General features: G+C 46.4%; 1 protein-coding gene across 1 annotated transcript in view; it reads left to right on the top strand.

Moving 5' to 3' along the window:
• The first annotated feature begins 4,699 nt into the window (after positions 1-4,699).
• NLRP5 (NLR family pyrin domain containing 5) overlaps positions 4,700-12,073 on the top strand; it is a 54,027-nt gene continuing 46,653 nt past the window's right edge. Inside the window, exons 1-2 of the mRNA XM_003944049.3 lie at positions 4,700-5,003; positions 8,023-8,088. Of these exons, the coding sequence (XP_003944098.2) occupies positions 4,715-5,003; positions 8,023-8,088 (355 nt within the window). The 5' untranslated portion in view covers positions 4,700-4,714. The remainder of the gene's footprint in view (positions 5,004-8,022; positions 8,089-12,073) is intronic.

The following is a 12,073-nucleotide window of genomic DNA, read 5'->3' as shown; positions in this document are numbered from 1 at the left end:
TTGGTGTCAGATCAGTGCTTGGTTCATAGAATGAGTTAGGAAGAATTCTTTCCCCTTTAGTTCTCCGAATAGTTTGAAGGATTGATGTAAGTTATTTTAAAAGTTTAAAAGGTAGCTGGGTGTGGTCATGCCTGTAATCCCAGCACTCTAGGAGGCTGAGGGAGACAGATCATTTGAGGACAGGAGTTTGAGACCAGTCTGGCCAACATGGTAAAACCTCATCTCTACCAAAAATACCAAAAACTTTGATAAAAATACCAAAAAATTAGCTAGGCGGACCCCTGTGATCCCAGCTACTCAGGAGCCTGAGGCAGTAGGATCACTTGAGCCCAGGAGGCAGCGGTTGGAATGAGCTGAGATTGCATCACTGCATTCCAGCCTGGGTGACAGAGCGAGACTCTATCTTACTTAAAAAAAAAAAAAAAAAAATCTAATTGGAAGGGTATCTAGTCCTAGTTTGTAAAGTGTTTCTGTTGATACTATTTATGCATCCATTTAAGTTAAATATTTTTGTTGGAGGTAGGGGCAAGAAGTACCATCTACTCTTAGAAATGCTTTTATCATAATCAAAATAACCATGGTAGCACAAAATCAAACATCTTTTTCCTGGAGGGTGGGTAGGTTAATGGAAACCTTGCCTCTTCCATTCCTCTTCTAATTCCTCCGTTGAAATTAAGTAGGAATTCCAGAGATCTGATTAGATTTCTCTTACCTCTGTCCTGAATTTCAGACATTCTAAAATTATAAAAACAGAAGAAACCTGGTGTGGTAGTCTGCGCCTATAGTCCCAGCTACTTGGGAGTCCGAGGCAGAAAGATCACTTGGGCCCAGTTCAAGGCTGTGGCGAGCTATGGTAGTCACTGTACTCCAGCCTGGTACGGAGTGAGACCTGTCTCTAAAAATATACACATATGAGGCCAGGTGTGGTGGCTCGTGCTTGTAATCCCAGCACTTTGGGAGGCCAAGGTGGGTGGCTCACAAGGTCAGGAGTTTCAGACCAGCCTGATGAACATAGTGAAACCCCGCCTCTACTAAAAATACAAAAAATTAGTGGGGCATGGTGACAGGTGGTATTTGGTATTTTGGTATTTTGGTACTCGGGAGGCGGAGACAGGAGAATCACTTGAATCTGGGATGTAGAGGTTGCGGTAAGCCAAGATGGTGCCATTGCACCCCAGCCTGGGTGACAGTGTGAGACTGTCTCTAAAACACACACACACAGACGAATACTTTACCCTCACCTGCACCTTCACAAGTTGAAGCAAATCCTAAATCCATATTTATTTTTAATTGACAATAATTGTGTATATTTGTGGGGTACAATGCAATGTTTTGATATGTCTACCTTGCAGGAAAAAACCCAGCATGTCCATCACCTCAGTTACTTTTTGTGGTGAGAATGTTTAAAATCTACTTTTAGCCACTTTGGAGCATAGATGAATAATACATCTTTTCTGGAATTCCATGGCAGATTAGAGGCATCATTATTAATGCAGTCACCGTGCTGTGCAGGAGATCCCAAAACTCACTTCTCCAGTCTCACTGAAACATGTTTGTACCTTTTCACCAACATCGTTTCCCCATATTTTCCCCTAGTGTCTGGCAACCATCTTTCTACTCTCTGCTGCTATGAATTTGATTGTCCATGTAATTGAGATCCTACTAAATCTAAAGACGATCCCAGTAGCCTCTTAAACCTGAGTGCTTGTCACGTTACAGACTCTTCTGCTCAGGACGTCTGGGTCTGGCAGGAGCTTTCGAGCAGCTGGTGGTCAGGGTCCACGTGCATGCTCTGTGCCAGCCCTTCCGAACCGGCTCACTTGTTCTCTCACTGAAACCCCACAGTAACCCTTGAAGAAGTAGATTCTCTGATTTCCAGCTTCCAGAGGAGAGATCCCATCCTTAGATGTTGAGTTGTTTTCCATGGGGATGTATCACAAAGGTTGTGGAAGAGCTTGGAGCTGCCACTCGGCTCTGAGAATCGCCACAGCAGTCTACAACCCCTTACAGTTGAGTCACCTATGAGGAAACTGACCCTTGCCTCGGTACCATGACGCATGGACCTAACCCCATGCCCTCGCTGCTGTCTGCTGCAGTGTTACTAGCAATGCACTGGAGCAGGACTTGACTGGGGTAGCAAGAAGAGGAAGGAAGGCAGGAAAAAGCCATCTTAGCTTCTCCAGGAAGTTGGTCAACCCATGGCAGTTGTCCAGGGAATACCACCTCTTACCTCTTCTCAGAGACCCTTCCTGTAGAGAGGTTATTTGTGATAACCTGTTTCCTATATTCCGGGAAAAAATTGTGCCCACATATGTCACCTCATCTTTTAAATTGTACTAAATTACTAAGTCAGAGCAGGGCTAGAAATACTCAAACTTGACTGGGAACAGTAGCATATGCCTGCAATCCCAACACTTAGGGAGGCCAGGGCAAGAGGATCACTTGAGCCCAGGGGTTTGAAGCCAGCCTGAGCAACATAGTGAGAACTTGTCTCTACTTAAAAAAAAAAAAAAAAAAAAAAAAGTGCAGTCATTGCAAGCCTGTGGCTCCAGCTACTAGGAAGGCTGAGGCGAGAAGATTGCTTCAACCCAGGAGTTCAAGGCTGCAGTGAGCTGTGACTGCACCACTGTACTCCAGCCTGGGCAACAGAGCAAGACTTAGTCTTAAAAACTCGAGGCCGGGGGTGGCGGCTCACGCCTGTATTCCCAGCACTATGGGAGGCTGAGGTAGGCAGATCACAAGGTCAGGAGTTTGAGACCAGCCTGGTCAACATAGTAAAACCATGTCTCTACTAAAGCTACAAAAATTAGCTGGGCATCGTAGCACATGCCTGTAATCCCAGCTACTCAGGAGGCTGAGGCAGGAGAATCGCTTGAACCTGGGAGGTAGAGGTTGTGGTGAGCAGAGATAGCACCATTGCCCTCCAGCCTGGCAGCAGAGTGAGACTCCATAACAAAAAATAAACAAACTCGAGCTTATTAAATAGATTTTAGCTATTATGGCATCCCTAAGGTCTTGCCTCCCAGGTTAATCCCTCTATAAATATTTTCTGTGTGATTTATAATTTATCTTCTGACTCTGGCGATTAAGTTAATCTGAGCCCATCTTAAAACCTTCCCATGGAAACAAGGGTAGGCAGAAGGAAAGACAGGTGGTAACGACTGGGGACAAGTTTGTGCCTGCAGGTCAAAGGAGCGTAAAGCAGGTGCCCTGTCTTAACCAGCAAAACAAACATCAGTGTTAAAGGGACCTGCCCCCTGCAGGCTGATCTTTACCTTGGTGGGATGATGCTTGCAGTACCGGGGAGGTGACATACCAGGACTGTACTGTGTATCTGCAAGTCTAGCTCAAAAATGGCTATAAATCCACAGACGTCAGCAAGGGTGGCCTCCTGCCAATAGTGTCCCTCAGAAAATGACAAGCTGCTGCCTACTTGAGCCTTTAAGACATTTCATTACACGGCCTTCCTTGGATTGCCTGGTCATCTACCACGAGGTCATGGTTGGTGAAAACCAGGTTTGCTCAAACTGACCAACTAGTACTGGTTGTTGCTATTTACAGAGCTTTTATAATGGTTAAAAAAGGAAATTTGAGAGACTTGGGAATTACCGCTTGGGCCTTATAACAAGCGTTACGTTCTGAAGTCATCATGGACCAGGATTGGAGACGACTTTGAGACGTATTCATAGCAGAGGTCCTGAATGTGTACCTGTAAAATGAGTCAGCAGGCAGGGAGGGATAGAGTCAGTGCCGATGGTGAGTTATGACGTCAACCTTTTCCTGTGGTCCTTAGCCATTTGCATAGCGCTCTGGAGAAACGGATATTCGGACCCTTTGCGCATATTAAATTGGGTTATTTGTCTCCCTGTTAGTGTGTTTATATTATCTAGATATAAACCCCTTATCGGATATGACTTTCGAGTATTAGTTTATTGTTATGCCAAGACTGTTGAACTGTGTTTGCAGTCTTTACAGGTGCAACAGAAATCGACTTAGCTAAGACCCCTGTAGCTGGTTATTAGTAACTGATAGGAATCTCTTGGCCAGGATTTTTGTTTTTTGAGATGGAACCTTATTGTCTAAGCTGTGGTGCAATGGTGCAATCTCACCTCACTGCAACCTCTGCCTTCCAGGTTCAAGCGATTCTCCTGCCTCAGCCTCCCAAGGAGCAGCGATTACAGGCATGGACCACCATGCCTGGTGAATTTTTTTTTTTTTTTTTGTATTTTTAGTAGAGATGGGATTTCATCATATTGGCTAGGCTGGTCTCGAACTCCTGACCTCAGGTGATCCACCTGCCTTGGCCTCCCAAAGTGCTGGGATTACAGGTGTGACCCACCACGCCTGGCCGTTGCTGGCATTTGAGCATAACGTAGTAGCCAAGAGCATCCGTGACATGCATGTAAAATGTTATTCTAAGATGCTGTTTGGGAACTGAGGGTACAGACCACAAAATACCCAGCACTGATGTTCCAGTAACAGGATAAACGGGTACTGTGGCAATAAATGTTTTGTCCATGAAGAATTGAAAAGGAAGAGTGAAGTTTGTTCGTTAGTGAGGTGACAAACATGAGTTGTAGAATTCTCATGACTTGAGAATTTGCTGCAAACTCATCTTTTGAGTCTTGACACGCTTTCCACAGGTCCTACCTGCCCGTGTTACAAAAAAATCTGCCTCCCCCACCAAACCCCGAATTCTCAGCCTCGTATCAACATGGAAGAAAATAGACTGCTCACCTTTTCCAGCTACGGACTCCAGTGGTGTCTCGAAGAGCTAGACAAGGAAGAATTTCAGACATTTAAGAAATTGCTCAAGAAGACATCTTCAGAGTCGACCACATGCACTATTCCACAGTCTGAAATAGAGAATGCCAATGTGGAATGCCTGGCACTCCTCTTGCATGAGTATTACGGGCGGTCGCTTGCCTGGTCCACAGCCATTAGCATCTTGGAAACCATGAACCTGCGAACACTCTCCGAGAAGGCAAGGGATGACATGAAACGTAAGTGACACTTGGGGCAAGTCGAGGGCAGGGAGAGGAGGGGGTTTCGGATTCTCGTGGGAACAGGGAAGGCTCATTGTTCTGTAGTCGGGTGGTCACACCTCTGCAGTGTGAGGAGGGCATTTTTGGTCACCGTCATTGGCTGGACATTGGTCTCTAGCCTGTAAAATGAAGGAGGAGGGAGAAATGGGTAGACAATGACTCCACCCACACGGACTCCCATTGAAGTTCAAAGGATTTGAAGTGTCTGTGCTATGCTTCAGCTCCGGAGCTAACACGGGTCAGTCGTGAGACGTTGGGAACATCTCCTTCTATTCTGACTCTTGGTTCCCACATCTCGGAATAGCACACGTGATACTGTATGTGCCACTGCAGAAGTTGGCTAATGCAATGCACGGACGCTGGCTGAGGACCTCATTGGGTTATTGAGAACACTAATATTGCCGTTCTTGTGCTTGGTCGTGGGGCGGAGGACTCGGGTTCCGGGTGCTGATGTGTGGCTCGGTCTTAGATTGTTGGTGTCCATATTGCAGCAAGAATTCAGATCAGATTCTGTGATTATTTTAGGGCATTGAGGAGAAAGGTTTTTTTTTTTTTTTTAAGTAATTCTTTTATCTGGAGAATCTCTCTTCAACTATTGACTGAAAACAACCTCTTGACAGAGCCCCTGAATTGGCCCTACAAATACTGCTGTGGGCTGGGCACTGTGGCTCATGCCTGTAATCCCAGCACTTTGGGAGGCCAAGGTGGGTGGATCACCTGAGGTCAGGAGTTTGAGACCAGCCTGACCAACATGGTGAAACCATGTCTCCATTAAAAACACAAAATAATAGCTGGGCATGGTGGTATGTGCCTGTAATCCCAACTACTTGGGAAGCTGAGGCAGGAAAATCACTTCAACCTGGGAGGCAGAGGTTTCAGGGAGCTGAGATTGCACCGTTGCACTCCAGCCTGGGCAACAGAGTGAGACTGTCTCAAAAAAAAAAAAAAAAAAAATGTGGCCTGCCTGCCCATCAATCATCCAGATGCAGCTCAGGAGTTTTACCTGCAGAGGACTTGAAGCATACTCTGTTCTGAACTTGGAAGAGGCCCCATGTGCAGGGCATGTTGGTATTATTCACAGGAAGAGAGGGCATAGGAATGAGAGCTGGGGTTCATCAAGTCAGCACTGCACTGAAACTGTCATGTACCGCACCGCTGACTCTCAAACCGCCCCCCCACCCCACCAGTGAAGTGGACTCCTGGTGGCTGAAGCGGCGATACAGAATCTTCTACATTACCTCACTTGACCAAGTTCACGGGCTGATAAGTGGCAAAGATGAGTGTCATGGTTTCACGTTCATCTACTATGGCCTATGTTTAAATTCTCATATGTCAAGTACCAGAGATTTGCAGCTTTCCATGAGGTAGAAAGAAAGGGGCGACTAAAGATGGATGGTAGAGGCCAGGTGGGGTGGCTCATGCCTGTAATCCCAGCACTCTGGGAAGCTGAGGTGGGTGGATCATTGAAGGTCAGGAGTTCAAGACCAGCCTGGGCCAACATGGTGAAACCCCATCTCTACTAAAAATACAAAAATCAGCCTGACGTGGCGGTGCTTGCCTGTAAACTCAACTACTTGGGAGGCTGAGGTAGGAGAATTGCTTGAACCCAGGAGGCGGAGGTTGCGGTGAGCCGAGATCGCGCCATTGCACTCCAGCCTGGGTAACAAGAGTGAAACTCTGTCTCAAAAAAAAAAAAAAAAGAAAAAAAAATACAAAAAACTAGCCAGCTGTTGTGGTGGCCACCTGTAATCCCAACTACTTGGGAGGCTGGGGCAGAAGAATAGCTTGAACCCAGGAGGCAGAGGTTGCAGTGAGTTGAGATCATGCCATTGCACTCCAGCCTGGTGACAGAGCAAGACTCTGTCTCAAAGAGACAAAATATTTGTAATTGCAAATAGAAGCAATTAAATAGCTTTAAAGGGTTGATAGTAGAAATAATCAGTTCGGCCGGGCGCGGTGGCTCAAGTCTGTAATCCCAGCACTTTGGGAGGCCGAGGCGGGTGGATCACGAGGTCCAGAGATCGAGACCATCCTGGTCAACATGGTGAAACCCCGTCTCTACTAAAAATAAAAAAATTAGCTGGGCATGGTGGCGCACGCCTGTAGTCCCAGCTACTAGGGAGGCTGAGGCAGGAGAATTGCTTGAACCCAGGGGGTGGAGGTTGCGGTGAGCCGAGATAGTGCCATTGCACTCCAGCCTGGGTAACAAGAGCGAAACCCCGTCTCAAAAAAAAAAAAAAAAAAAAAAAAAAAAAAAAAAAAGAAAAGAAAAGAAATAATCAGTTCTATTTCTACACTGTTATAAAGTGCAGAGTGGCCCAGGAGGGAGTGTTGGATAGATGTGGGGAGAAGTTTCATGTCTTGTCCATGAGAGAAATAAAGGTGGGTTAGAATAGGATGATGGCAGAGAAACAAGTAGAAATGGAAGATGCTCCAGAAGCATACAGGACAGTTCCTAAGAACTAAATGCAGAGAGAAGACAGTGTCGTGGGTGATCCCCGTGTTTCTGGCGTGATAAACTGGGTGGATGGGATTCCATGACCTCACCTCATGGAAGAGATATTTTGTGAAAAGTAGATTGGGGGGTGGATAGCCAAGGTTGGACCTTGTAAGTTGAGGGCACCTGTATTTGGATAACTCACAGGCCTTGAATGAGTCATTGACTAACTGGGTCTGGCGCTCAGCACAGGTTTTGAGAAGGACTCCAGAAAAGAAACTTAATCACCATAACTAACCTCATGTGACTTGTCCAAGGCCATCCAGCAAAACTGGAGCCGGAGAATTCTCTGTAAGGCTCTGTTCTTCAGTGTGCTGCTGGCCCAGGAAGGTCCGACTCCATTGTCGCCGTTATGGGCTGAGATCCTGAGGTTGGTCTTGGTTCCCTCCATAATTTGGGCACAGGAGATTCTTAACCTTGGGTTGGGGAGTTACTATGACTTCATTGACCCCAGTCTCCCCTTTACTTTTGTTCTTGCAGTACATTTACCAGAAGATCTTCGACCGAGAGCGACTTACCAGGGGCCAAACAAGAAGGAAGTGCCAGGTTAGAGGGGTGCGGGGGGGGGGAAGGATGTGCTGAAGGCCACGTGGCAGCCAGTTGGCACCTTTTTTATTTTTGAGATGGAGTCTCGCTCTGTGGCCCAGCCTGGAGTGTAGTGGTACGATCTCGGCTCACTGCAACCTCTACCTCCCAGGTCCTGGTTCAAGCAATTCTCCTGCCTCAGCCTCCGGAGTTGCTGGAATTACAGGCATGAGCCACCATGCACAGCTAATTTTTGTATTTTTACTGGAGATGGGGTTTCACCATGTTGGCCAGGCTGGTCTTGAACTCCTGACCTCATGATCCACCCACCTCAACCTCCCAAAGTGATGGGATTACAGGCATGAGCCACCGCACCCAGCAACCGGTTTGTACTTCTAGGAGTAAAACCGTGACTTCTGATAGCCCGGCTTTCTGTCCAGTCTAACCACCTTACTGTTAGCTGACCAGGTGGGCTCTGAGGATCTGATCATTCTGGTCCCTCTCCTGCCAAGTTCAAGATTTCTGTGGGCTTAAGGCTTTCTTACAATGTGAGGGCTTCCCATCTTCAGTGTGGATAACTAAGGACCTTATTATGACAAGCTCCTCCCAGTAACCCAGTTTGGAGGCTTTGGTGGAGAGAATCAGATGGCACGAACCCAGGCTCAATACAATTCCCCAAACCTTTGAGTCCTGACCCCGTGCCTAGGCGCGATTCTGCACAGTTCCAATACATCGCTGGCCGAAGCACAGGTGGATCCTGTGTGTTGATGACGTTCACACTGTGGGACAGGGAAGATAAGCCAAAAAACTAAGATGAAACCAGGGAAGGCAAAACCAACGGGGAGAAAAGCAGGCTTGTGTAGACAACATGCATTCTCTGCTGCCACCCTCGCCGCCACCAGCTTGCTCAGCTACCAGCAGCCAGTGTTGACAGTGAAAACTAGTCTGGTTTGGAAGGGGCTGAAACCAGTCTCGCTTTGATGAAGTTAGTTCAGGCTGTGGGTAGGAAAGAACTCTTCAGCCGGGCGTGGTGGCTCATGCCTGTTATCCCAGCACTTTGGGAGGCTGAGGCGGGCAGATCACAAGGTCAGGAGTTCGAGACCAAGCCTGGCCAATATGGTGAAACCCCATCTTTACTAAAGATAAAAAAATTAGCCAGGCATGGTGGCAGGTACCTGTAGTCCCAGCTGCTTGGGAGGCTGAGGCAGGAGAATAGGTTGAACCCAGGAGCTGGAGATTGCAGTGAGCCAAGATTGCACCACTGAACTCCAGCCTGGGCAACAGAGCAAGACTTTGTCTCCAAAAAAAAAAAAAAAAAACACAAAAACAAAAAACAAACTCCTCAAAGCCAACATCCGAGTCACTGACATCTGAGTCCCAAAGTTCAACATTGCTCAGAGTTTGATGTAAATCTGGGTTTTACACAGTTATGTGTTATCCTTCATATGATAACACTGTCTTCTAGGTGTAAGGTCCTCCGAAAGGATGGACAGGCAGACTCAGGGTCAGGTTTAGCAAGTTTCTTTCAACCTGCCAGGCTGGGTGCCTGGTGCCTGCCTCATCATAGGCAGTGAAGGAAGCAGCCTGGCTTACAGACTGCAGGGATTATTTAGGGGGTTTGCAGGTAGCCAGGTGCTATTCCAAGAAAAACTGCCTCGTGATTCTTAAGTGCTAACATCCTCCTTAATTGAGTCACCATCCTGGGTTTGAGAGCCGGGTACAACCACATCCCGGAACCCAGGTGCCTGTGAGGCTGTTTTTGCTGTGAGCTCGGCTTAGCAGGGGAGAATGGGGAAGGGGGTCTATGGGGCTTGCTGTGATCCTAACGATAGGTATTATAAGTGACTGAATGGTGGCTTTAGAGATAGCGTAAAATAAACACACAGAGTAACCTTGATAGCAGGACCAAAAGGAAACTGACAAAAGCCAGAAGTCTTGGCATCAGCCACACGAGGAGATTCCTCTGAACTACTCCTGGACACAAGAGCTACCACTTGAGACCCTGTGGGTCTAGCGCTGCACCAGTGTTTGAGCTCATGAGTCCAAACCTACATGTACCTTAGTGACTGCCATCAATTGTCCAGTGAGACTCAGAAGCTCAATGGCACGCTAAAACCTCACATGGTAAACTGAGGCAAGGCCAGCTTGGGCCAGAAAGACTTGACTCCTGGTGTTATCCATGTACAAAGAACCCACTCTCCCCTCAGAGCTTACATCATAGAGGATCACAAGCCTCCTCATCACTCCTGATTGGCTGGATATAGAAAGATGTCCCTTGAAACTAAGCCAACCCAATAATGCAGTTTTTTATCAAGCTGTAGAATCCCATGTGGTATAGGCATAGAATAATACTTGGCATGAAAAGGAATGGCATAGCTAGACATGGTGGCTCATACCTGGAATCGCAGCATTTGGGGAGACTGAGACAGATAGATCGCTTGAACCTAGGATATCGAGACCAACCTGGGCAATGTAGCAAGATCCCATGCCTACAAAAACATTTAAAATAGCTGGGTGTGGGAGTGTGTACCTGTGGTCCCAGCTACTTGGAAGGCTGGGTCATGAGGATTGCTTGAGTCTAGGGGGGGGCATTGAGGCCGCAGTGAGCCGTGACTGTACCATTGCACTCCTGCAGGATAAAACGAGACTGTCTCAAAAAAGTACTAATGTATGCTACAAAATGGATAGACCTTGAAGACACTAGGCTAAATGAAGGAAACCACTGAAGGATTCCATTCATATAAAATGTCTAGAATCGGCAAATCCATTTAAATACTAAAAGTACATCAGTGGTCACGTAGGGCTGGGGTGAATAAGGATGATGACTAAGAGGGCAGACTTTGAGGGTGATTTAAAAAAATGTTCTAAAATTGTGATGGTTACAATCTGAATATTCTCAACCATAATTGTACACTTTGAATGGGTGAATGGTATGATTTGTGAATTTTATTTCAATCTATGACAAAACTCTAGAGAAGACACATACACCCCTCTGACGTTGGCATTGTACACGTGATTCTAAAGCCCAGAGGGACAGATTTGCCCAAGGTAGATGAACCAACAGAAAGCCTGATTTTTTATTCAGACAAAGATGTCATCTTTGTGTTAGGTCTTAAAAATCCTGTGTAACTTCAGATTGTTTCATCTCTTAGATGACTAATCTATTTAGTCCAACAGGTTGAATGCATTATGATGCTGAAGACGTAGCTCCTCATAGAAATCCACCCCCACAAGGAAAAGTGTTCTTCCCTAGCGTTGCTTTTTCTTCAGATGACTCTGTGCCAGTTTATATATCATAAAATCTTAAGAGTACAATTCAATGATTTACAAACATGAAATCGCCACAATCCAATCTTAGTACATTTCTGTCGACGTAGTAGGTGTGAAATACTGTGGTTTTTACTTAGATGTCCCTAGTTACATTCAGCATCTTTTCGTGTGCTTACTGGCCACTTCTATGTCTTCAGATAAATGTATATTCAAATCCTTTGTCCATTGTTAACTTGATGATATTGTTGACTCGCAATACTTTGTTGTTGTTGTTGTGCTTTAAGTCTGGGGTACACGTGCAGATCTTGCAGGATTGTTGCATGGGTACACACATGCCACAGTGGTTTGCTGTCTCCATCCCCCCATCACCTACATCGGCCATTTCTCCCAGTATTATCCCTCCCCAACCTCCCCGCCTCCCGCTATCCCTCCCCTGGCCCACTGCCCTCCAACATAACCCAGTGTGTAGTGCTCCCCTCCCTCTGTCCATGTGTTCTCATTGTTCAACACCTGCCTATGAGTGAGAAGATGCGGTCTTTGGTTTTCTGTTCTCGTGTCAGTTTGCTGAGAATAATGGTTTCCAGATTCATCCATGTCCCTAAGAGGGACCCGAACTCATTTTTCATGGCTGCATACCTTTCCATAGTGCCACATTTCTTTGTCCAGTCTATCATTGGTGGGCAACTTGTGATACTTTTCTACGTTTCTGACCAAAAAAAAAATGTTCTTCAGCAGA

Source organism: Saimiri boliviensis, chromosome 14 (assembly GCF_048565385.1).
Source record: "Saimiri boliviensis isolate mSaiBol1 chromosome 14, mSaiBol1.pri, whole genome shotgun sequence".
NCBI lineage: Eukaryota > Metazoa > Chordata > Mammalia > Primates > Cebidae > Saimiri > Saimiri boliviensis.
This window is presented reverse-complemented; position numbering and strand designations above follow the sequence as displayed.